Raw genomic sequence first — 25893 nt, 5'->3', positions numbered from 1 at the left:
AGCAATGTCTCTAGATTTGGTTCCTTCCTTATAGCCAATGATGCCAGAATGGTCTGAGCACCTATGGTTGTCCATCCTTAACATTGTCCAGATCATCCCACTGCCTCTGTCGGCTTGTCTTCTTCACATAGTGCATCCTACTGCCATCTCTTCCCCAGGTAAATAATCGACACACTCCCAGCCATCCACAAGATCTAAAAGAAAATATGATTCATCAGACATGGCCACCTTCTTCCATTGATCCATGGTCCAGTTCTGATGCTTATGTGCCCATTGTAGTTAATTTTTTCAACAGACTGCTTACCAGGAACACCCCACAAGACCTGCCGTTTTTGGAGATGCTTTAACCCAATTTACTAGCCAACACAATATGGCTCTTGTCAAAGTCACTCAGATTTTTACCCTTGCCCATTATTCCTGCTTCCAATACATCACTTTCAAGAACTGACTGTTCACTTATGGCCTAATACTGTACATCCCACTATTTTGACAAGTGCCATTGCAACGAGACAATCAATGCTATTCACATCATCTGTCACTGGTTTTAATATTGTGGCTGATCGGTGTAAAGATTGTGAGAGGTTTTACAATATGTGTGTGTATTCTCATGAACATTCCTCCATCCATGTGTATGCATGTGCACACGTGTGTTATGTATGTGCTGCAAACTTTTGGGATGTCATTTTGTTAAAAGCATTGCATTTCTGAAGTGTTTCAAATTTTCATGCACATGAATGCTTTTTATGCTGGATTTTAAAATCAGTATTGATCATTTGAGGAAGTGCCCTAAACTAAATTATTGACAATAAAGGGATAACCCTGATTCTAAAATATTGAATGTTAGCAACTTAAACAAAAATGGCTTCTTTATAACTGGTAATGTTATTTGTGCAGAAAGACTCAGACTGATGACATTCTTGTGTAAATGAAAAACACAACCAAACCTTAAAGGAATAACATGTACTCAAGTAACATTTAATACCATCTATCTGTCTGTTGTGAATGAAAAGCTTGTTTGGAAAGGATCCCCTTAACTACTTGGGAGACCATGATGGATTATGATGGACAACTGAGTTGGATGAGCATCCTGAACAAGAGGTATGCCTCTCACTGTCTGGGAATGAAGGCCACCTTGGAAGGACAATATGGCTGGATGGGCATTCTGACCAGGAAGGGTGCAGTTCCCTGCCTCAGCTGGTGGGCTGTGATAATAGATGGACAAAGGCAGGCTGCCACTCAAGGTGTTTCCCCAGTGCACTAAGTGTCAGTGTTCTTCTGGCATGGCTCCAGTTTGGACACCCATAGGACAGCATGGGAGTTGCAGTTCTGGAGATCAGCCCTGATAAGGGTATTTGGGTGCTGCCAGAGAACACTGTTCTTAGGAGGCTCCCCTGTTCTGTTAAAATTCTGCCTGACACACCTGGAAGTGTTTCCTGGAGGCAATATTGTGGCAGCTGAAATGGGGCCAGTCCACCTCAGCCATCTGTCTGTCTGTCTGTCTGTCTGATACATATCCACAACATCAATATACCATAGATCTTAATACATTTATCAGAGATATGGCAAGGCAAATGTTATCCCTTTTCATTTCTAAATGGCTTCTTTAGGTCAAATTTCTTTGGTGTTGCTTTGTTTTAGGACACTTCTTCACCTCTTCACCATTTTTTCCAGCTCATAAACATTTATATCAGGCTGACTATCCACAAGTGATAATTCCTGGTCAAACTAGTTGGAGGGAGTTCGGGCAGTGTGGTATTCAAGAGTCATGCTCACTTACTTGTGTGGAAAGTTATCCTTGGCCTGAATACGTACATTTGATCTGGAAGTTGAGGTAGAACGTAATCTATCAATCTGTCTGCTAATCAAGAAATCAATCGATACACAGTACCTCTGCTCTATTTAAAGGCACCTACAAAGAATCCTTAAAATATGCAATTTATTCAGGGCTTAGCTCACATTTTACTCTCATCCCTGTGGAAACTCAGTGGCTGTCAATACTCTACATTTGCTTTATTACAAGCAATGATTTACATTCTTGACCACACATTATAGAAGATATCTGCCCATGATAATCTGCTTAGATGTTTATATTGTTGTAATTTGTCTTTTACTTATGGGTTTGTTTAACTTCTGTTATACAGGTTTTCCCAGACGACTGAGAGCGACCAATTTGCTTTGGAAAGGCAAGACCCAAATTGCCATCAACTTACTGCAAGATGATGTTTTAGTCGCTGATCCTGGCACCAGGTAAAGGCATGCAGATCTTAAATAAATTATTGTTATAATGTGTACATTATAGGAATTTAAAATAATCTTAGCATTAACCATTTATTTTTAAATCCCATTTTGTTGATCGGCATTGTTGGAAGTAGAGCATCCACTGGGCTTTAGTCTTCATGACACAAAGTCATGTGCACATCCACTCCAAAGCCAGTAACTTAACAGCATTTTTTTACATTGTAGGTTCTAAAACTATAGGTTGTGTGTTGTCTGAATTTGGGTAGCACAGAGTCATACTCAATTGGAAAGAGTTACCTACAGTTTGTGGAATGTCTCACGACAAGCCATTGCAGGCAGTTTAAACAAATGGCATTGTCTCGCTAGGACCTGTGGTGGCGATTCTCCAATTATGGGTCTTGAAGACATAAAGAAGGCAAAACTGAGTTACGAGAAAAAAAAAATTTAAGAAACACTGCTGTAGACGGTACAAGAAAACCCAAATTGAAGAAGGAAAGCCAAGTAATGAAAGTGGATATCATTCAAACTTCGCTCATGTCCAATCTCAGGAGATAGAAATGTTACCCTCTTTGCAAGTGAGAAAATCTTTTATTGGCGCAAAGAGAAGCCAAAATTTGCAATACGTTCTAAAATAATATCAGCCCTTTCAACACTTTCAGATTTTAATATTTCAAAAATTTCAACCTCCTTTCATAGAAACTTGATTATTAGTTATGAGCGAACTCCACGGTGTTCACTTCTCCTTCACAAATCACAGAAGAGTTTGTGAATATCGTCAAACTCTGCGAAATGCAATTAATTCAATTGGGAAGGACTAACTGAGCTAGATTTGACTGGATTATAATGGTGCAATCATCTTTAAAGTGTCCCTGAGGGGTAGGGAAATGTCTGCGGTTATTGTGTCCACAAAGGTGACCTGAGCTGTGTGGCAGCTTTGCCAACCACTGCCTCCATGAGATCAAAGAAGAAAGAACTCAGTCAAAGATGCACAATCATATATTTCATCAAAACAAAGCAGAAATGCCAAAATCATAGTCAAAAGTCATAAAAAATGTAGGTCTTTTAAAAGTAGAAAATTCAAAATGGCATGTCATGATTAAAGCCGCTGGCTCATTCTGTTTTTTTGAAGTCGCACTTAAAGCTCTCAAACTGTCTGTGTTGATGCGTTGCATTTTTTCTTCTATCAAAAATATAGAAAGGTCTTGTAAATAGTAATAAATCTTTTGTTATTATTATTTCATAGAGTCCATAGGGGGGGATCATCAGGTGCCTTCAAAATTTGTTTTTTTATCTGTGTGTGACTAATTATGCATGCATAGGGCACATGCCTCCTTCTCTTATACTGATGTGGAAGTTGAAGATCGACCTGCACACTTGGCAAGAAGCAGAGATAACTCGTTATTTATGCTGTATATGTTACCGCTAAAGTGCAGAAATCAGTTATTCTACAGATTATCTAGGTAATGTGCAGATTAACTAGGGTGATCCGTTAAAGTGCTGAAAATTGTTTCATTTCTCAAATTACCTAGGTAATCTGCACATTACCTACTAGGCACTTGTTAGAGTGAAAATAAGATCTTTGCTGGAACAACAGCAACGTTTCTGTATGCTTAAATTAACATAATGTTATTTATTTATTTTTCGATATGTAAAGAATCAAGTCAATACAATCAAACAATCAACAAATTAGTTGATAGAATCAATCATCAATCAATTAAAAAACTATAATACAAAGAATCAAACGGTTTAAAATATTATTACAATTAAGGAAATGAATTTGCAAAACATATGATAAAATTATGCTTACTTATTAGTGCAATCTAAAGATTGGTGACACTTTGAATTACATAGCAACTGGTTTTTGCGACAAGCACACCTATTTGTGGTACATTTAGATTTGCAGTCACATTTTCTGAAACCCTGCCCGGTACCAAGGGATTGTTTTATTGCTGTTTGACGTAAAGATATTTCTACAGCAGGGACATCTTCTTTCGTTAAAAATCTTTCTTTGCAAACACTGAATTCAGATTTTGCATACAATTGTTTTAAAATACCCGTTTTAGTACCAAGTTTATAAAAGCCATCCTCTGTTTTACTAAGAACCACAGCTAAAATCGAGCGGGCATCAGTTTTTGCTCTGTCTACTTCGGGTACTTTAATTCTCACAGTGACACTTTTATCGACATTTGGGTGCTTTGCATTAGAAACTGCTAACATTTTCTTTGCTTGCTTTTCTAAACCTTTCTTGGCTTCATCACGCTGCATTTTCTGATCCATATTCTTTTTACAGATGTTGCACAATACATTCTTACCATACCCTTCCTCTTTAGGATCTATTTCACCACAAATTAAGTGAACAAACATATCACACGATTTACACATGTGAGCACCTGATGCTGCTTTTGAGCAAACAATACAGACCATGTCTTGTATAGTCCTTTTTATAGGCTCTGTACGAAACTGTGATGGCGATTCTGTTGAAGTTGAGGGTAACTCAGTGATGACTTCTTCAACATGCAGAGGTGATTCCTTGGAGGTGCAGGGTAACTGAATATTCTTCATAACTGTATCCTCAATCAATATACTATCGATAAATTCTTGTATTTCTATAGGTGATTCTGTAGAAGCAGGGGATAACGGAATGTCCTCTTGTGTAAGATTTGACTGTGATCCCATAATCACAGTCTCTTGTGAATCTTCTAATTTTTCAAGGTCTTCTTCAGTATTTATCGAATATAATACACTTTGTGGTATAATAGAGGCAGCACGGTGGTGCAGTGGTAGCGCTGCTGTCTCGCAGTTAGGAGACCTGGGTTCGCTTCCCGGGTCCTCCCTGCGTGGAGTTTGCATGTTCTCCCCGTGTCTGTGTGGGTTTCCTCCGGGCGCTCCGGTTTCATCCCACAGTCCAAAGACATGCAGGTTAGGTGGATTGGCAATTCTAAATTGGCCTTAGTGTGTGCTGGGTGTGTTTGTGTCCCAGCAATCCTTGAGTAGCAACACCCTGACAACCATAAATAAAAGGAGCCATCAATAGCTATGCACATAGATAGAAAACCACAAACAGATTGCAGGGAACCTCTCAGAAAATTCAAACATAAAACCAGTTCATAACAAGGTAAACTACTGAGTGCCTCAAATTTTTTTACAGTGGAAGTGTGATGATATAACAGCTCACCAATCACATTGCTATTAATGGACTGTCTTTCCTATAAACTATCTGACAGCACCCATGCAATCAAAAAAATGGTGGCACCCACTGGAAAATAGCAAACAAAATGATGACCCAATAATGACACATAAAAATGAAAAAGTAACTAATAAATGAAGTAACAGTACTAAGATGTCTAAAACTTAAACAAAATAAGTATGATGTCATCCAGAAAACAAAATATATAAAAATGGCCTAAACTGGCCATACCACATAATAACATCTAACTTCTCATGATTCACAGTTTTCCAATAAGTAGCCCTCTGGGTGTACCATAATTGTGGTGTGTTTTCATTTTTTGCTCAAAAATATTGCTACCTTTGAAAATTTAAACACTGAAAAAAGAGTAGTGGTATTTTAGCAATAGTTAAATATAAATTAAATAATGTTCCAATAGCAAAGTAATGAAATAGATGTACAGCATGTTCACTGGTTACAAAACGTTAGGTTTGAATACACAGTGGGAGGTCTGAAAATCAAAGTACACCTTATGAGAAGGATTTAGGAGTCATAGTGAACTCGAACCTATCACCCTCCAGAGAGTGTTCAGAAGCCATTAAAAAGGCTATCAAAACGCGAGGTCATATAGCACCTTGATGTGTAGAGTACAAGTCCAAGGAGGTTATGCTGAAACTTTATAAGGCACTGGTGAAGGCCTCATCTGGAGTACTGGGCACAGTTCAGGCTATAAAATGGACATAGCAGCACTAGAAAAAGTCCTCAGAAGTACAACTAGGCTGATTTACAGGGGATGAATGATGAGGAAAGATTAAAAGAGAAGTTTAAGCAAAAGAAGATTCAGAGCAGATCTGATTGAAGTGTTTAAAATTATAAAGGGAGCTAGTCCAGTGTATCAGGACTGTAATTTTAAAATGAGTTCATCAAGAACCCGGGGAAACAGTTGGAAACTTGTTAAGGATAAATTATGCACAAACATTAGGAGGTTTTTCTTCACACACAGAACCACAGACACTTGGAATTAGCGACGGAGTATCGTGGTAGACAATAGGACTTTAGGGACTTTCAAAACTCAACTTGATGTTTATTTAGAAGAATTAAGTGGATAGGACTGGTAAGCTTTGTTGAACTGAAAGGCCTGTTGTGATGTAGATTCTTCTAATGTTCTAATCGCTTATTCAATTACAGCCAAAAATCAGGACTTGCAAAATGAAATTGTATTACGTTTGTGCATTTATACACCTAGAAAAATAGCATGTGTTACACAGAAATGTAATCACTCATTTAGCATCAACTGTCTCTTTCTGCATTTCAGATGCCATTACAGCAATCTGGCATTTTCCCTGTTAGCGCATGTTTTGGCTGAGAAGGTGTCAAACTCCAACTACCAGCGATGGGTGTCAGAAAACATTCTGGATCGCTTAGGAATGGAAGATACAGGATTTGACATAACTTCAGCTGTTCGGGCCCAAATGGCTATTGGTTTCTACAGCAATGGACAGCCTGCCCCACTGTATGACTTAGGCTGGTATCGACCCTCTGGACAGATGTATTCCACAGCAGCTGACCTGGCCAAGCTGGCAATGATCTTTTTAGGGTCTTACCACCGGCGCTTTCTTGAGCCCGATACAGTGAAAATCATGCTAACTCCTGTTTTCCGCTGCTCCAAAGATTATTTTGCCAATAGGACTGGCACCCCCTGGGAGATCAATGACCAGTTAAACTATGAGGTGATCCGCAAAGATGGTGACCTGGATGGTTACTCAGCCACCTTCTCTCTTATCCCTCGTCTTAAACTTGGCTTCATTGTTCTGATGTCTGGATCGCGACCTCAGAATGAGGATGTGGTAATGAAGGCTTACAGCTACCTTATCCCAGCCATGGAAGCTGCTTTTCGTGAGGCAAATCGCATCCTTTCTCCTCCTCCCAATTCAAACCCATATACAGGATACTACACTTATGGCAACATAACTTTCTATGAGATCAAATCGGGTGCTGATGGTGTTCTCATCATGCAGCAGTTTGGCCCACATATTGAGGACCTGATCCCTGAGAGGTACAGGACTATTAGGCTCAACTACTTAGCAGACAGGGTCTTCCAAGTGGTATTTGAGAAAGAGTACCCCTGTGTGTTACGTGTCAGCACGGCCTCTGTCTCACTGGAGGCTCAGGATGGGCAGCTGTTCAACTTTTATCCTTTTGATAAGAAGGGATTGTCTCCTGGCTTTGATGCTCCAGGACTCAACACATACAACGTGGTCAGGATTCCTCGCCGACCAACCTTTAAGACCTGAACTGATGTAATTGTGTAAGTATTTGTAGGAGGCAGCATGGTGGTACATTGGTTGCTACTGCTTTCTCACAGGTCCAGACTCTTGGGGATGAATCCCAGACTAATTGCTGTCTGTGTAGAGTTTGCATTTTCTCCCCATGTCCACATGCGTTTTCTTTAGGTACTTTGGTTTCCTCTCATATTTAAATATGTGAGTGTTTGTTTCATTGGCAGGGCAAAATCATTCTGGCATGAGTGAGTATGATGGTGTGAGTGAATATGCCCTGCAATGGACTGGTGAGTTGAGCCCTGCCTCATTCCCAGTACTATAGGGAAAGACCTTGAATATGCTATAACGGATAAGGGTGACTTGTGTGTGGGTGTTTAACAGTTCATCCAGATAATATTGAATAACATTCTATTCTTATTTAAAATATATATAGTCAATAAACGGACGCTTGAGGGCTCTGTTGCCCCGTGAAACCCAACAGACAGATGCAGACACAGGTTTGAAAGCACCCAGAAGTATTTTAATTTTCTTCCTTAATGTGCCCCAAAGCACCTCCACCACCATAAACAAGTAATAATTCTAATAATTTCACAATACTAAATACAATAATTCTCCTCCTCTCCTCCCAGCAGTTCCGTCACACTCCCTCCCAACTCCGGCTTGCTTGCTGGGTTCCCATCAGTCCTATATATAGTTCTTGACCCGGAAGTACTTCTGTTCTTCCTCCCACGTGACTTACTAGCACTTCCGGGTCAGCTGGAGAAGTCAGGTTTTCAATCAGCCCGGAAGTACTTCGGGGTTTCCGTTGTCATAGTCCATTAGTACTTCCGGGCTAGGGGAGAATTTATTTTCCCACCAACTTCTCACAGCGTCTCCTGGCGGCATCCACGGTACCCCGGAGGGCTGTGCTGCCGAACTCCAAGTCCCATAGTGTCCTGTGGGCATCCGGGGCACCACTGCAGTCCAGGGAAGCTGCCATCTATCGTCTTGAGGGAAGCAGTGTTGGCAAGTTGCTGCCTTCCCCCGTCCTTTTACTCCAGGGGCATCCCGGCCGGGTTGAGCTGCAGGCCGTCCATCACTCTATATATATATATATATATATATATATATATATATATATATAAAATTGTAAAGTGGAAGTCATGTGGAATGCTTTTTTTTTTTTTATTAATTTTCATTGTAATCATTCCATACAAACAGATCAATTTATAACCCAACAAATTTGAAGACAAATCGAACCCCACCCCTGAGAAGGAGAGCTTAGCTAAAGGAAAATTGCTTAAGGCTTTTTAATAAGGCAACATTAAACAAAAGAAAGGGAGAAGCAAATATCTATGTAAATAAGAGATGGAGAAGGGAGTTAAATGCAGTAATAGTTATTTCTGTTATTCTAAAATAATATTGATTAAATCCTGCCAGGTTTTGAAAAAATTTTGTACAGATCCTCTAACTGAGAATTAAATTTTTTTCCAATTTCAAATAATATAAAACATCGGTTTCCCACTGACTTATAAGAGGAGGATTAGGATTCTTCCAATTTAACAAAATAAGTCTGCGTGCCAAAAGTGTAGTGAATGCAATCACCGTTTGCTTGTCCTTCTCCAATTCAAGTCCATCTGGAAGAATACCAAACACAGCTGTTAGTGGGTTAGGAGGGATTGTGATACTAAGGCTGTCTGAGAGGCACTTAAAAATTTTTGTCCAAAATGATGTTAGTTTGGTGCAGGCCCAGAACATGTGACCCAGTCATGTGGAATGCTTTTGTGTATGAACTGAATATTCCTATTACATGAATGTCATACCTGATCTACATTACTGTTTTTTTGTCTCCTGTACTGTAGCTTCAAGCATTCATGGCACAGTTGGATATAAACAGATTTTGTTCGTTTTGTGTGGTGTCTTAAATCATGTTTTTCCTCATGAAATTACAACTAACAAGTGTATCTTTGGTGTAACAAATGTACTTGCTCAGATCAGCACTGTCTAAAGCACTGGTTCTCAAGTTCAGTTCTGGGGTACCACTGAGGCTGAAGGTTTTTAATTCCAACCTGTTTCTCAAATCAGTGCGTCAGTCTTACTTATACAGTAAGGGTTCATCCTTGCAGAGGTTATGTGCCAGTAGCACCTGCAAAAAGCTGAAATCCGTGAATACTATACTATACTTTAAAAAATTTTCACGAAAGTGAATTCAACTAGTATACAGGAGATAAACAAGAACTGTAGTTATGTAAAAGAGATATAGATTCATAGTTAATAGATGTGTTTGAAATAATCATTTTTAATAGGTTTAAACGTTTAGATTTTACAAAACAAAAAAATCAAATAATAAGTCGCATTAATTAAGGATTTTCATATGAAATATGTTGCTTTACTTCATGAGGTATAAGTACATAATAAACAAGAATAGTTGCACCATGTATTTGAAATATTAAAATTTGTGCTTCAATTGAAAAAGTCTAAATATTCTCGATTCTAATAGAAATTTCACATTTTTCACCCTCTGATAGAGGTCCATGGAGGGCTAGATTCCTAGTAGGGGATCAAAAATCAAAAATAACCATTATATTCTTAATCAATAAATTTGAAATACACTAAAGTGATACCCTACATGCTCATGTTCCAAATTAGTCATTGTTAGACTTCTGGGAGAGACTGTTAGAAGTCTAGTACCACTGGTAAAGATTTGATTTTGATATGTTTTATTTAAATATCAAAAGTATCATCATATTCATGATCAGCAATTTTGAAACAGCGTAAAACAGTCACTCCATGTGCCCATTTTAGTGATCCCTATTTTTCTGAATTTCATGCAAAGGAGTAACTCTGAGCCCTCGTATCCGTTTAAGGTGTGAACCCCTAGGTTGGTTAATGTGACATGCAGAACTTTAAATCCTTCTGATCATTTTTTGCTGAAGACACCTATTGGGCTACTCATTATCTTAAGGTTGTAATTTCCTGCACAAAACATGATTCAAAAATGGCCTAAAAGTTAGGGCTTTTGGGGTCTACAGAGCCATAAATATAGAGGAACCCCAAAAATCTTGATGTTTAATGTAACTGATTTCAAAGCGTACATAAGTAATTCTTCTGAATTGAAAATGCAATTTAACGCTCCTAAAAATTACACATATACAGTTTGAATGAACAGAGAAAACCCTGATGTAGCGCACCAAGGTTTTTTGCTTGCTGTAGGAGTTTGTGTTCCTGTAGATGAAGAAGGATCAGTCGAGGCTGAGATATCTAGTTGCACGGTTGGTGTATTTTTATAACAATGCAGAAACATCATGAAAAGAAGTTGACTTTTCTTTTGTTAATTCATTCAACAAAGCTGTGTAAGGTGTTAAAATGTCTTTCAGATTCTCCTTGAAATTCGTTGCTCGAATTAAGTTTTTGTCATATTCATAAAAGAAGTCTGCCAGGCGTTTGGCATCCTACCCAAGTTTCTTTGCTTCTTCTTTTTGCAGGGTTTTGGTGTTGAGGAAGTGATGTCAACTCATCAGCTGCCTTCTGGGAATACTCAAATCCGCAAATACAGATCCCATGAATACGGAAACACGACTGTAGTTGTTTAATTAGATAGCATTTTTTCTTTGAGAAAAATGCAGTATTATAATATTTACATTTACATTATCAGAAATTTGTATTTTTTTCTATACCTTGAATTTATTTTGACATTCTGTTTTTAATACACCTTTTTTCTGTGAAGTTCGATATTTTAATTGTGTCCAGTTACTGATAACACTGGTCTACAAAAAAAATTTTTTATTTTCTACTGGGAACTTTGGAGCAGCTCTCTATTAAGTTTTTTACACTGATTTCATATATGAAATCGGAATTAAGCTAGCACGTCAGGTTTTTGAAATACACATCATTGACATTTTGACACTTTTGAATATCAATATAATATATCAACACGATAACTGGAGTTTGGACTATGTCCCACCACAGTTTTTTTTATGTGTTTATTCTGAAAACAAACCAGAAGACGATACCAGAGACACGTTAAAACATATTTATTTCAATTTACTTCAATATGAAAATGAGGTCAGCATGCCCAAAAATGTTGGAGGCACTCGCTTTTGCACTTGTACTGCAAGAACCAACAGTAGCCACCCATCATGTTCGGAGTGAATTTTTCCCGATATCAGTTTTCCATCACCTTTATATCTTGATGAAATCTTTCCCTATACTCATCTCTAACATCGCTTAGATTTGGTGGAAAAAAGTCGAGATGAGAATGTAAAAAATGCATCTTCAGTGACATTCTGGCTCCCATAAGCTGATATGCTTTCAGCAGGTTCTCCACAAGCACAGCATTATTCTCTGCTCTGTGACTGGCAAGAAAATTCTGGACAACCCACACAAATGCTTCCCATGCTGCTGATTCAGTGGGCTTCAGTTTCATTTTGAACTCATCGTCAAGCATCAATTCACGGATTTCAGGAACAACAAAAACACCTTCCTTAATTTTGGCTTCACTTTTCTTGAGACCAAACTTATTTCCTAAATGCTGAAAAGTATTGCCGTCTCTGTCCATCGCCTTGACAAAATTTTCAAAGTAATGGTGAATCTAACAAACAAAATGTCCTGAAATGCAATGTTATGTTTAACAGTAAAACCTCTACCTAATGCACTGTCATGTCTGAGTTGTGTCATTATGCTTTAGAGTTATGTAAGACCTGGTAATCAGTAACAAATATTTTTTCTGCTAATTAAAAATGAACAATTTTTAAATAAAATGAATAATGACAAGGTAAACAACTCACAGCTGTTAGTAAGGTGTGGCGAATTCTTTTATCTCAATGGCATCCCTAGTGGAATTACGATTATTTATCAAAATGGTTACCCGCCTTTACTGTCCAGTCACCCTAGTTGTCCAAGACCTGGAACATCATAACTAAAAAATGGGACGTGCTCGATGAAAACGGTTTTCAGATTTGGAGTCAGCAAGTGAAACCTGTTAAAGTAACAGTGACCTGTTAAAGCAACCAGTAGCAAAATGCTTGTTGACCAGTGTAATTAGTGAAGAAAGTCTGACCCGTTGATTTTGAAACCATCACCCTAAGTGGCACCCTAGGACTGAACTTGAGAACCTCAGGACCTCAGTCTAGAAGTAAAACTGCTGTGTGAGTAAGAAAATGATCTTTGGTCATAGATGAGTGTTTTTTACTCACATATGTCCTCACAAAATATAAACAAGTTTGTTGCCGAGAGAAATTAGTGGGTGGATTGGAGAGCTAAGGTCACGATTTTTGAATGCCTGATTCTTATGGGGAGTTGGTAGTGACAGTGCAAGCAATTCAGTTGTTCAGCCTTTGTATGTATGACATCCTCAAGCACAATGGCCTTTGTGACCACTGGGAGGAAATCTTGGACCTCCAGACCCTAAACACAGCAGTTCTGGGCACTGTGGAAGACAGGAATAATTCAGTCAGTCAGTCAGTCAGTCTTTATTCAGTCACAGATGAGTACATGGATTCCACGTTGCAAGGCAGAAGAGCAAAGTTTCCCTGTTTCAATTGGCTTTTAATATTAATTTTTCTCTCTTCCCTTACGTATGAAACAGCATCTAAGCATTTCATCTTATATTACACAAATCGCCCAAACGTTTCTTTTTTGTGTACATATCAAGAGGGGCCCCAAAGAAGGAAAAGTCATCTTTCTGGTGTCTAACGGATGCATGCTAAATAAAGAAGTTGTCCTAGGTCAGCTTATTGCACCCTGTCTTATGACAGAGGCCTGTATGAATAACCTGCCGTTATAGCAAAACAGATATATCAGCTTTTAACCCTTAGTAGCTTGCAAGCAGTTAAATTTTCTTTCACACCACAAAAGACTTATTTATGTTTCCTTTATACTTTACACAAGGCTTCTTCTTTCCACACTGCAATCCTCTTCTGCTTCCCCAGACAAGTACTATCCTCTTCCTCCTTTCCTAACTCCAAATCTCTTGGACGAGGCAAACTAATTTTCTTTTATACTGAAACCAGGAATACTTCCAGTGTCACCAATATTGCCATCAAGAAGCCCATTTTCCAGTCAGGCAGAACCTTCTTAAAACAGACTCCCCCCTCCCCAACTGGCTCGCAAGGAATCCAGCAGGGCTGTCCATCAGAACTACAACTCCCAATCAGCCCTGGGAGGTCCACCAGTGGGATTCTCTCACTCACCCTGTTGAAGAAACTCATGGCCTAAGTAGGCAGTCACTTTTAGTCCTTCCATTAAAGTATTATCCAAAATGGGAAAAGGATGCCCATCCATCCATGGGAACCATCTATTATGAAATTCTCTGAACTGGAAAGGAACCATTCATCCCAAATGGAATGCCAGTCAATTGGTATGCTCTGTTGCACCTTCCTCTGCTATTGACCATAAGGGATTGCCACTATTATTATTTTCAACTTTGCAGTAGCTTTCTGGAATGTTGACAACATCTTCAAAGTACACTAATTGAGAAGTATGTCTCCCAAATTACAGTTTGTATTTTTATTTTTTAGAAATCATAAAGCTTATATTCACATACGAGGGAGTAACCAAAAATAACTGGAACTGAAAAAAAAAATGGTTTTAATAATTTTTACTCACTGAAACCTTAGTCTCCTTCAAAATACTCGCCATGCGAATGAATGCACTTGTCTCAAAAGTTTTCCCACTGGTGGAAACATCGTTGGAATTGCTGAAGAGGAACTTCGTCCCATGTCTGCAGCAATTTTTCTTTGACTTCTTCCATGGTACAAAAATGCTTTCCTTTGAATTCTTTTTTCTAAGGCGGGAACAAGAAAAAGTCACATGGAGCAAAGATCAGGTGAGTAGGGAGGGTGGCAAGAACTCCAAGACACACAAGTCAATTTAGAAATCTTCTTCGATAGTCTGACGATGATCTTTGTAAATTGCATTACAAACTTTTTCAAGATTTTCGTCACTCCTAATTGTGGAAGGTCGGCCAGATCTTGGTTGGTCTTGAAATGACATTTCCCCTCGTTTGAAACGCAAAAACCACTCGTATTTTTGTGTTTTACTTAAAGCTTTCTCTTTAAAAGCAGTTTCAAACATCATTACAGTTCCAGCAGCTGTTTTCCCTAAGAGAAAACAAAATTTAATGCAGACTTGCTGTTCTTTAAGATCACCCATCACAAAAGTCATATAAAATGTTTAATAAGCACCAAGAAAAACCGACACAGGATGGCGAACACAAACAATACAGAGCAACACCACTTGGCAGTGTGCCACAGAATGCTGTAAGTATGCTACACCAAGCGGTGAAATTTGCAACTAAGTCGAGATTGCACACCAGGTACAGATTCCGCTTATTTTTGGGTACCCCTTCGTATGTAATGGCATTATGGGATTAGCTAGCATCTGAATTGGTGAAATCCATATAAATAAATGTTTTCTTCAAAGTTAAAAAACTTAGCATGAACCCCTGCATTGTGGTCTATGTTTTGGCCAGGGCCAGATTAAGACCCCCACTGGCCCAAGGGTGACTTAGCTCCTTAACAGAGTGTTGATCTTACAAAACTGCATGAACACGCAATTGTTTAATCCCAACATGTTATTTATCACTTTTTTCAATTTGACTTGTGGTTACTCAATCATTTCATCGAGTGAGAGAGGGAGTATCCCCCTTGTTCATTTTGACTCACGAATATTCATTTATTTAAACAAGCTTGGGATTTTTGGTAAAAAGTCCCCTTGGCACGCACCCAGAATGCCTTCTTGGTAAATCTGCCCACCCTGAAATGAACAGTAATCAACAGGTCTGAGCAACAGCAGAAACATGTTGAGCCAGGCGAGATGAACTGTGACAGTGACGATCAACCAATAATGACTGCAGCACAGCTTCAGTGTTCTGTCAGCACTAGGGAGGGACAGAAATTGAAAAGAGCAGGGGCATCATCAACCACAAAGGTCATGGTATTTATACTATGCATAACATCCCACTCATATTCTGGACATAAAGAATTTAGGTTAATAGCATGAGAAACGCTGAAAGGTCCTTGAAGACTGGAATTAGACTTCAAAACTATTTCAAAACAGAACACTTGGTAAATGTGAGCCTTGTTTCAAATAGTTATTTTTTGCAAAGTGAGCTATTACGCTGTTCTGAGTGTTGTCTAGCAACGTGAAATACAACTTGCCAAAAGCATATTGTTGTGAAGTTGAATCCTGTATTGGGGAAGTTAGTCAAGCCAACTTTTTTGAGTGAGATCTCCTAAAGGACACTGTGATGAAGCAGAGGTGACACAGCGCACACTCAAAGTTTGCTCGAGACAGATATGGATCAGTTCAGAGTTTTCTATTTTGGTAGCATTCAATCAGCTAAACACTATCTTACACAAACACCTACACTGAAACAAGATAAGTGTATGATTCTGATTTGTAATTTTATCTAAATACACTTTGGGCATGGGAAAGGCACCATATAAATAAAATGTATTATTATTATTATTTTCAGACAAATGAGCATGTCGTTCACACCTTCCAACATATACTCTTACTGAAAACAACCAACAACATGCTTGTAATTATTGAAAATCTTCAAACATGTCTGAGAGTGTCATGAAAAGATTTTGAGATTATAAGAGACCATTTGAGAATCAAAATGTGTTGCTTAAGTTTTTGTCTTTCTTATATTGTAAGCCTACAGCCTATAAATAAATAAAGGTGGATTCACTAATTCACTAATTCTGATTCATTCATTAATTGTCAGAAGTTTAAAAGTCTCAGGCACTTCAGATAGTTCACAAAAATATTTGGCCTAGATTCTTATTTGAGGTATTCTGGAATAGTAAGTTGATAGAAAAAAGTGTATTTTCGAGTTCCGATCATTATTTTTGCAAAAAGTGAAGCAATACAAAAAGATATCTGAATGCTCTCAAAGAATGAAACTAACACAGTAGTAGACGACTTTCCAGTTAAAAAACGTGAGAGAAGCCCAGTGCTTGATTAAGTAAATGTAACAAACAGGTGCTAAATATCAATGACATCAAGTGAAGAGTGAGCCAAAATGATTGACTGAAACAGAAGCAGCAGTGTAGAAGGAATAAAACTGGGACGGGGCAACCATATTAAAAAGGGCAGGTAGATACAGTGGTATAACCTGGAAATCTTACACCACAGCAAAAATAAGGACAGGAGATAGATAGATAGATAGATAGATAGATAGATAGATAGATAGATAGATAGATAGATAGATAGATAGATAGATAGATAGATAGATTGTTAAATGTTAACGTTTACACCCCCCCCCCCCCCCCGGGTGGAATTGAAGAGTCGCATAGATTGGGGGAGGAACGATATCCTCAATCTGTCAGTGGAGCAGGACAGTGACAGCAGTCTGTCGCCGAAGCTGCTCTTCTGTCTGGAGATGATACTATTTAGTGGATGCAGTGGATTCTCCATAATTGATAGGAGCCTGCTGAGCGCCCTTCGCTCTGCCACAAATGTTAAACTTTCCAGCTCCATGCCAACAATAGAGCCTGCCTTCCTCACCAGTTTGTCCAGGCGTGAGGCGTCTTTCCTCTTAATGCTGCCTCCTCAGCACACCACCGCGTAGAAGAGGGCGCTCGCCACAATTGTCTGATAGAACATCTGCAGCATCTTATTGCAGATGTTGAAGGACGGCAGTCTTCTAAGGAAATATAGTCGGCTCTGTCCTTTCTTGCACAGAGCATCAGTATTGGTAGTCCAGTCTAATTTATCATCCAGCTGCACTCCCAGATATTTATAGGTCTGCACCATCTGCACACAGTCACCTTTGATGATCACGGGGTCCATGAGTGGTCTGGACCTCCTAAAATCCACCACCAGCTCCTTGGTTTTGCTGGTGTTCAGTTGTAGGTGGTTTGAGTCGCACCATTTAACAAAGTCATTGATTAGGTCCCTATACTCCTCCTCCTGCCCACTCCTGATGCAGCCCACGATAGCAGTGTCATCAGCGAACTTTTGCAAGTGGCAGGACTCCGAGTTGTATTGGAAGTCCGATGTAGATAGACTGAACAGGACCGGAGAAAGTACAGTCCCTTGTGGCGCTCCTGTGTTGCTGACCACAATGTCAGACGTGCAGTTCTCAAGACGCACATACTGAGGTCTGTCTTTAAGATAGTATGATCCATGCCACTAGGTATGAATCTAATCCCATCTCTGTCAGCTTGTCCCTAAGGAGCAGAGGTTGGATTGTGTTGAAGGCGCTAGAGAAGTCTAGAAACATAATTCTTACAGCACCACTGCCTCTGTCCAAGTGAGAGAGGGATCGGTGTAGCATATAGATGATGGCATCCTCCGCTCCCACCTTCTCCTGATATGCAAACTGCAGAGGGTCAAGGGTGTGTTGAACCTGTGGCCTAAGGTGGTGAAGCAGCAGCCTCTCCATGGTCTTCATCACATGTGATGTCAGAGCGACAGGCCGAAAGTCATTCAGCTCACTAGGACGTGATACCTTTGGGACTGGGATGATGCAAGATGTTTTCCAAAGCCTTGGGACTCTCCCCTGTTCCAGGCTCAGATTGAAGATTGAAGGTTGAAGGAGGCCATCCTGCATCATCATGGTCTGCCCCAAGCTGACAGGTTGTTCCAGATGTCCTGTCTAAGCTCTTGTACAGAAGCACGGCAAACAGACAACAACATTCATTTCTATAACACATTTTCATTCAAATGATGTAGCTCAAAGTGCTTTACAAGATGAAGAAAGAAAAATTATAAGAATAAGATTAAGCTACTAAGTAACAAAGAATAAAGTAAGGTCCAATGGCCAGGAGGACAAAAAAACAAACAAAAAAAAAAACTCCAAGGGCTTGAGAAAAAAAACAAAATCTGCAGGGTTTCTGAGGCCACGAGACCAATCAGCCCCAAACTGGACATTCTACTTAACATAAATGATCTCAATCAGTCCTAATGGTTTTTGGGTTTTCAGGCTGAGGACTGAAAATGCAGTGGTTGGTCACGAAAATTGAGTGCAGCAAATGAGAAAAACATGAAGTTTGCTTCCTGTCAAAATCAGAAGATGTCTCAACCCGCTATCAACTCAGACTTGAAAGGAAGAACAGAGACCCTGGTACACTCATCTACAGATTTATCAGAAGTGGTCTTCATAAAAGAATTGTGACCAAAAAAAGCTATTACTTTAAGGTGCAAAAAGACAAGGACAGCTGTGCAGAAAAATTGTAGCAGTTGCTCTGGACTGATGAGTCAACATTGTGGTCTCTAACAGTCCACTGAATGGCTAGAGAATGATATATGATTGAATGTCTGCAGGCAACAGTGAAGAACGGTGGATTTTCCTTGCAGGTTTGAGGGTCTGTATTTTCATAAACAGAGTATGTGATTCGATCAATATTGATGGATCTCTCACTGCCGAAGAGTACAGGCAGATTCTTACCCATCCTGCATTACCAACAGAAAGGCTTCTGAGCCTTCATACAGTACCATCAGGGAGGCATCTGATTGGTCCCAACTTCATTATGCAGAAAAAAAATGACCCCAAACATATGTCAAAATCATAACAAATACTTGCAGTGAAAAGAGGAACTGGGAAACCTGTAATCGCTGGCACGACCTCCACAGAGCCCATAACTCAACATCACTGAGCCAGTCTGGGATTAGAAGAAGGTCAGTGGAGCTGTGGCAAATGAATAACTGACCATGTGAGGACCTTCAGAAACTGCATGACAGTGAATCTAAGAGAACTGGCTAAGAGTGGTCATAGAAGATATTGATTTCATGTACATTTCTGTCTGTTTACTACAACTTCTAGGAAGTTTATTGATTAATAAAAAGTATCCATGGCATTGTTTTTAAAGTATTCCCACTTTACAGCATTTTTTTTCACAAATGCTAAGACCTTTACACAGTACTATGAATACAAAAAGTATTCAGATGGCTTCAAGTTTTCTTATTTTGTTATTTTGCAGTCTTGTGCTAAATCATTTAAATTCATTTTTTCCCTCATTGAGCATCTTGTGCAAATTTAATAAAAATAAAATAACTGAAATGACATGTGTTTTGCCCTACCAACCACAAGCGTTACATGGTAGGTGACCACCCAAACAATCAGATTGTGATTACGACCTATAGACACAATACTCCAATCATCAAGTCAAGTAAGCAAAGCAGCTACTGTGGCGCATCAACTGAAATTCTGCCTCAGGTGCTGACATCTGAGGTTTGATCCCTGAAAGGGGAAGCAAAAGTTTGTACACCTGACAAGACCCAAGTAGGGTGAAACGTGTCATGTATTCTTTGTATTATCTGTCAGGTATTATATAACATATCTATAATCTGCTTCTCCCAGATGACAGTGTGTGGTGATGTTTGCAGTCTGGCCAACCAAACACAAGTGTTACCTGGTAGGTGACCACCAAAACAATCAGATTGTGATTCAGACCTATGTATCACGCGCACATTTTCCCGAAAATTAGCATTAGAAAATCAGGTGCACGTCATACACAAGGAAATTTTTTTCTATAATGTTTACTTCTTCTGCTTGGGCTCTCACGCTCGCTCGTGCTCTCTCTCTCTCTCTCGCTTGCCGGAAGAAAGAAAAACATTCGTCATGCAACAAAAACAGAAAACGTGCCCTAAACGCTTCCTATACAATCACAACGCGCGTCGTACACGGGGCAAAACGGTTTTCGCGATTTTCTTTGTAAAAATTAGGGTGCGCGTCTTACACAAGGGCGCGTGGTACACAAGTAAAAATGGTATATATACTGTGGTTTGCTTGTGCTTGCTGGAAGGTGTGGAGGAGAGATTTGTATTGGTTGATTGGGTTATTATTATTAGTTTTGCCTGTTTATGGTGGCAGAGGAGCTTCTGGGCACTGTAACAAGAAGAACTAGAATTAAAAGCATGCTTAGTCATTTTACCCTGTGTTCAGTGTGTCTGTCTGTTAGGTTGAAAGGGGCAACAATGACCCCTAGTGTCTTACAATATATATATTTATGTATACTATATATATATATATACTGTGTATATATATATATATATACATATATATATATATATATATATATATATATATATATATATATATATATATATATATATATATATATATATATATATATACTGTGTACAAAGAATGCTTTCAGAATAAATAATGATTTGTTTATTGTTATCAATTTACAAAATGCAAAGTGAGCGAACAAAAGAAAAATCTAAATCAAATCAATATTTGGTGTTACTACCTTTTGCCTTCAAAACAGCATCAATTCTTATAGGTACACTTGCACAAAGTCAGGGATTTTGTAGGATTATAGTCCAGTGTATGATCAACCAATTCTACCAAACAGGTGCTAATGATCATCAATGCCACACATAGTTTGAAACACAGTCATTAACTGAAACAGAAACAGCTGTGTAGGAGGCTTAAAACTGGGTGAGGAACAGCCAAACTCTACTACCAAGGTGAGGTTGTGGAAGACAGTTTCATGTCATGGCAAGATTGAGCACAGCAACAAGACACAAGGTAGTTCTACTGCATCAGCAAGGTCTCTCCCAGGCAAAGATTTCAATGCAGACTGGGGTTTCAAGATGTGCTGTTCAAGCTCTTTTGAAGAAGCACAAAGAAACGGGCAACGTTGAGGATCGTAGACGCAGTGGTCAGCCAAGGAAACTTAGTGCAGCAGATGAAAGACACATCAAGCTTATTACCCTTCGAAATCAGAAGATGTCCAGCAGTGCCATCAGCTCAGAACTGACAGAAACCAGTGGCACCCAGGTACACCCATCTACTGTCCGGAGAAGTCTGGCCAGAAGTCGTCTTCATGGAAGAGTTGCAGCCAAAAAGCCATACCTCCGATCTGGAAACAAGGCCAAGTGACTCAAGTATACACAAAAACATAGGAACTGGGGTACAGAAAAATGGCAGCAGGTGCTCTGGACTGATGAGTCAAAATTTGAAATACTTGGCTGTAGCAGAAGGCAGATTGTTCGTCGAAGGGCTGGATAATGAGTGTCTGCAGGCAACAGTGAAGCATGGTGGAGGTTCCTTGAACGTTCTGCAAATGGAGTTGGAGATTTGGTCAGGATTAATGGTGTTCTCAATGCTGAGAAATACAGGCAGATACTTATCCATCATGCAATACCATCAGGGAGGTGTATGATTGGCCCCAAATTTATTCTGCAGCAGGACAACCCCAAACATGCAGCCAAAGTCATTAAGAACTATCTTCAGCGTAAAGAAGAACAAGAAGTCCTGGAAGTGATAGTATGGCCCCCACAGAGCCCTGATCTCAACATCATCGAGTGTGTCTGGGATTACATGAAGAGACAGAAGGATGTGAGGAAGCCTACATCCACAAAAGATCTGTGGTTAGTTCTCCAAGATGTTTGGAACAACCTACCAGCCGAGTTCCTTCAAAAACTGTGTGCAAGTGTACCCAGAAGAATTGATGCTGTTTTGAAGGCAAAGGGTGGCCACACCAAATATTGATTTAATTTAGATTTCTCTTTTGTTCATTCACTGCATTTTGTTGATTGATGAAAATAAATGATTAATACTTCCATTTTTGAAAGCATTCTTTGTTTACAGCATTTTTTCACACCTGCCTAAAACTTTTGCACAGTACTGTATGTGTATATCTGTTATATAAAAAAATCTTGGGTCGAGTAGTCCCGCGAGACTACTTGCACATCACGCCCTACTTACAAACAGTTTCTCTGAGACACTTTAACGTCCCACGAGACAAGGAAGTGAGACAAAAGGACAGCTGCTGCACAGGCTTTTAAATGATCGATGCTCAGTGCAACATGCAGATCATGCAGCACGGCAGCAGCAGCTACTGTACAGGCTTTTAAATGATCGATGCACAGCATGACATGCAGATCACGCAACTCGGTAGCAGCAGCAGCAAACCAGCAGCTGATCCATCCGCATCTCCTTAGTGTGCGTTCAGCCCCCCTCTTCACAGCGTGAAGTGGCTTTGCCCCTTAGTATATATACATATTGTGGGGAACAGCCCGGACACAGATAGGTAGACATTATTTTAATCACCACACACGTTTATTTACAACTAATATTTACAAATATGACACACACAATCCAGTGCCACAGCACCAATCACCCCAAAGTCCAGGCCTCTTTCCTCAATGCCTTTCTTCACTGCCTCCACTCCTCCGAGCTCCGTCCTTCTTCCACCTGACTCCAGCCATCAAATGGAGGGAGGCAGCCTCATTTAAGCTCACCCGGATGTGCTCCAGGTGCCTCCCAATGAGCTTCCGCCGACCCTTCCTGGTGTGGCGGAAGTACCGGCTGCGCACCCGGATGCACTCCGGGTGTCCCTGGTCTTTGTCCCCCCTGCACTTCTGGGTGTGGCAGAAGTGCTGGGGGCCAGGGCTCTTCAGGCAACCGGTGCATCCCCTGTTGGTGACCACGGGCCCCTATAGGGTTGAGCTTCTAAGCTCTGTTCCCGTGGTCCCCAAAGCCATCAGGGCGGTTGCCCCCTCGTGGTCTGGAGGAGGTGTAAGCCTTGGTCCAATCTCCAGTCACAAAATTTTGAATATACATTCCAATTTGTCAGAAAGAGACCACAGACTACTTTGGAACCTCATGTTTTGACCCTGGAGGTACCTTTGGTCTGTTTTATGTTTTCCATTTCAATACAGTTTGAATGACTATGCCACCTGGTGGCTCAGAGCATCTAAAGCATCAGCACCAGAACATTTTACCTGCACAATAAGATAATCCTACAATAAACCTACGACAATACAAGACTGAAGATTTTTCTTAAACTATAAAAGTGTAAATAATAAAACCAACATCAAGAACATAACATAATCAGGTAAAATAACTTTCTCAATCCTGGCAATTCTCATCACAGAGAGTTTACAATACTTCAGATAGAATATTTCCAAACTCAATTAAGAATGAGGGAAAGTGTCAGTGAGGTCTATGATTTAATAATAATGACTAAAATTGTTAATTTAAAAATAAATTTTCCAAAATACATCCAGTTTTGGTTTGTCCTTAAGTTGATAGGATCTTAAAGTGATCCTCTTAATATTTATACCTTTGGTCTATAAAGCAGGAGTATCAATGGCTGTAGCTGGGCACAACGAATGGTACATGAATCCTGGGAAAGACAAAAAAAATCATAGTCTTTGTTTAAAATGTGTGTGAGCCTTTGGTATAATCACAGAAGTAATTTGAATCAGATGGTGTAATCAAAATGATTAAAATCATACTGATTGCACCCTCAGGTGTAGGTTTGAGGGGCACTCCACAATTAAAAAAAATTGAGAAGTGAATCATACTCCAATCAAAGCAGATTTCCAAGGAGCTCAAATAATGAATTGTAAATTCATTAGGCTGTAAAATCATAGTAGTGTATAAATGAAGAACATTCATCGCTATTGTGGTTCTTCTAGAGAGCAGACTTCAAACAAAACCTCACATCAAGAGCAAGTCAATAAGAACCCCAGAGTAATAATGAAATGTCTACGAGCCTCTCCTGGACTGGTTAATTGCAATATTTCCGAGTTTGCTGTAAGGATAATATAAAACAAGAGCGGCAAGCATGGGCAAATAATAAGGAGGAAGTCACTTGGCATGAGTAAACTAAAAATGAAATATTACCTTCGGAAACTACTAAACATGCCAATGGAACCTCTTAGGAAAAGAGTGGTAAAGTACCAAAAAGCATACACTTTTTCTGACCCATATAATAGCCTGTGAAACAAAAACGTTCTTTCACTGACTTATTATAGAGCCCAAAAGGACATGTTTCTGTTATGTTTCAGTCAGGGTTCGTATTTATAATGATATTCTAAGTTATGTTCATTATTTGCATTGTTCTTTGTTTTTTATTAGTTCCTCAGGAGGCAGGGCCACCTGTCCATCACCCTCAAGGGACTGCATATTTTTTAAAATTTGGTGTACAGGTAGGGTGAGTGATTTTTTTGGGATCACAAAGCAACTGGCAATTAAACTGACATACTCGGATACCGAAGTCCAATGTGTTAATCACTTGACCATATTGTCAGAAAAATCAAGTTAACGTTTCAGGATTACATTCATTTAAAAGAACCTAGGTCTTTAATCAAAGTCATTACTTCTTTCTCTATGAATAACAGTCTCCTTAGGTGTTGCCTGCATGCAGCTCTTTAGTTTGTTCAGAAGAATGTCAGCATGCTTGACAACTGGGCAGTTTTGGAGTTTTGCTTTCTACAATTCAATTTACACTGCATAGTGTTATAAATCCTGAGCAAATATGTATAATTCAATTCCATTTTTTGGTAATGATGGTTTATTTAGTCTATTGCACAGTATGTAAGAACTCTGCAAAGTTAAATTAAATCTTGAAGTGACATTGTGACACCCTGTTAGCTCATACTTCTACAGGTCTTCAGTTTCTGTCATCATCTGTAAAGCAGCCTGTTCTCCAGGCCTGCATGCCAGTCATCCAGCCTGCCTGATCAGACTTCTGCAATTGGATTCCTAGGACAACAGAGCAAAATCATATTGTTGTGTTTGAGTTGGCAGCATTCTCCAAGTTCCCAATTCAGACTCTTCTCATTTTCAGCTCTCCTCTATTTCTCCAGTTTTTCGTTCTGTCTTTTTTTTTTTTGTTTGTTCAGAAATCTGCTCTGTCATACACTGTTGTATGAGGCATTTTTGATTATAATAATTTTGTAAATATGTTGTCTTGTAGAATTGAAATAAAGAAGCCACTGGCAAGTTATGTAAGAAGAAGAAGAAGAATAAAGCTCTGGAAAGATACCACAAGAAAAAAGTGACAAAAACAACATTAAGGGTCTAAATCAGATCAATAAATCAATAACCAAAGAAATCAACATATTAAATGTTAAAGAAGTGATGCCAATTCAGTAGAGTGAAAAAGCTCTGCTATGTATCTTTTCACAATTATGTGTATTTTCTGTTTTGTTGGGGTTTATGTTCATTTTGATTTATTACTTTTCATGTATAAATTTTATTTTTTATAAAATTTCTTATGCAATCTTGTAATGGTGTACTGTAGGAGGCGGGACCACCCTGACATCACCACACCTCAGTCCTTCCTCAGGCTATTTAAAAGGACTGTGAAGGCTCAGGAGTTGGAATCATTCATTTACTGAAATTTCAGTGAGTGCTGTGTTTTCTGGGTTGAATTTTCTGCATTTCTGTATCTTTCTTTCAGATTTTCAGATATTGTACTGGGACTTGTTTTCTGCAGATTTCCTTTCAGGCAACTCTTCTCTGATTCTTTATGC

At 39.3% G+C, this 25893-nt stretch overlaps 1 protein-coding gene across 1 annotated transcript in view; it reads left to right on the top strand.

Moving 5' to 3' along the window:
* lactbl1b (lactamase, beta-like 1b) overlaps positions 1 to 7698 on the top strand; it is a 100134-nt gene extending 92436 nt beyond the window's left edge. Inside the window, 2 exon segments of the mRNA XM_028808392.2 lie at positions 2142 to 2247; positions 6720 to 7698. Coding sequence (XP_028664225.2) covers positions 2142 to 2247; positions 6720 to 7698 — 1085 coding nt within the window.
* Positions 7699 to 25893: the final 18195 nt, after the last annotated feature.

The sequence above is a fragment of the Erpetoichthys calabaricus genome, chromosome 8 (genome assembly GCF_900747795.2).
Source record: "Erpetoichthys calabaricus chromosome 8, fErpCal1.3, whole genome shotgun sequence".
NCBI classification, from domain to species: Eukaryota; Metazoa; Chordata; class Cladistia; order Polypteriformes; family Polypteridae; genus Erpetoichthys; species Erpetoichthys calabaricus.
Note: the sequence above shows the minus strand (reverse complement) of the source record. Positions and strands in the feature narration are given on the sequence as shown.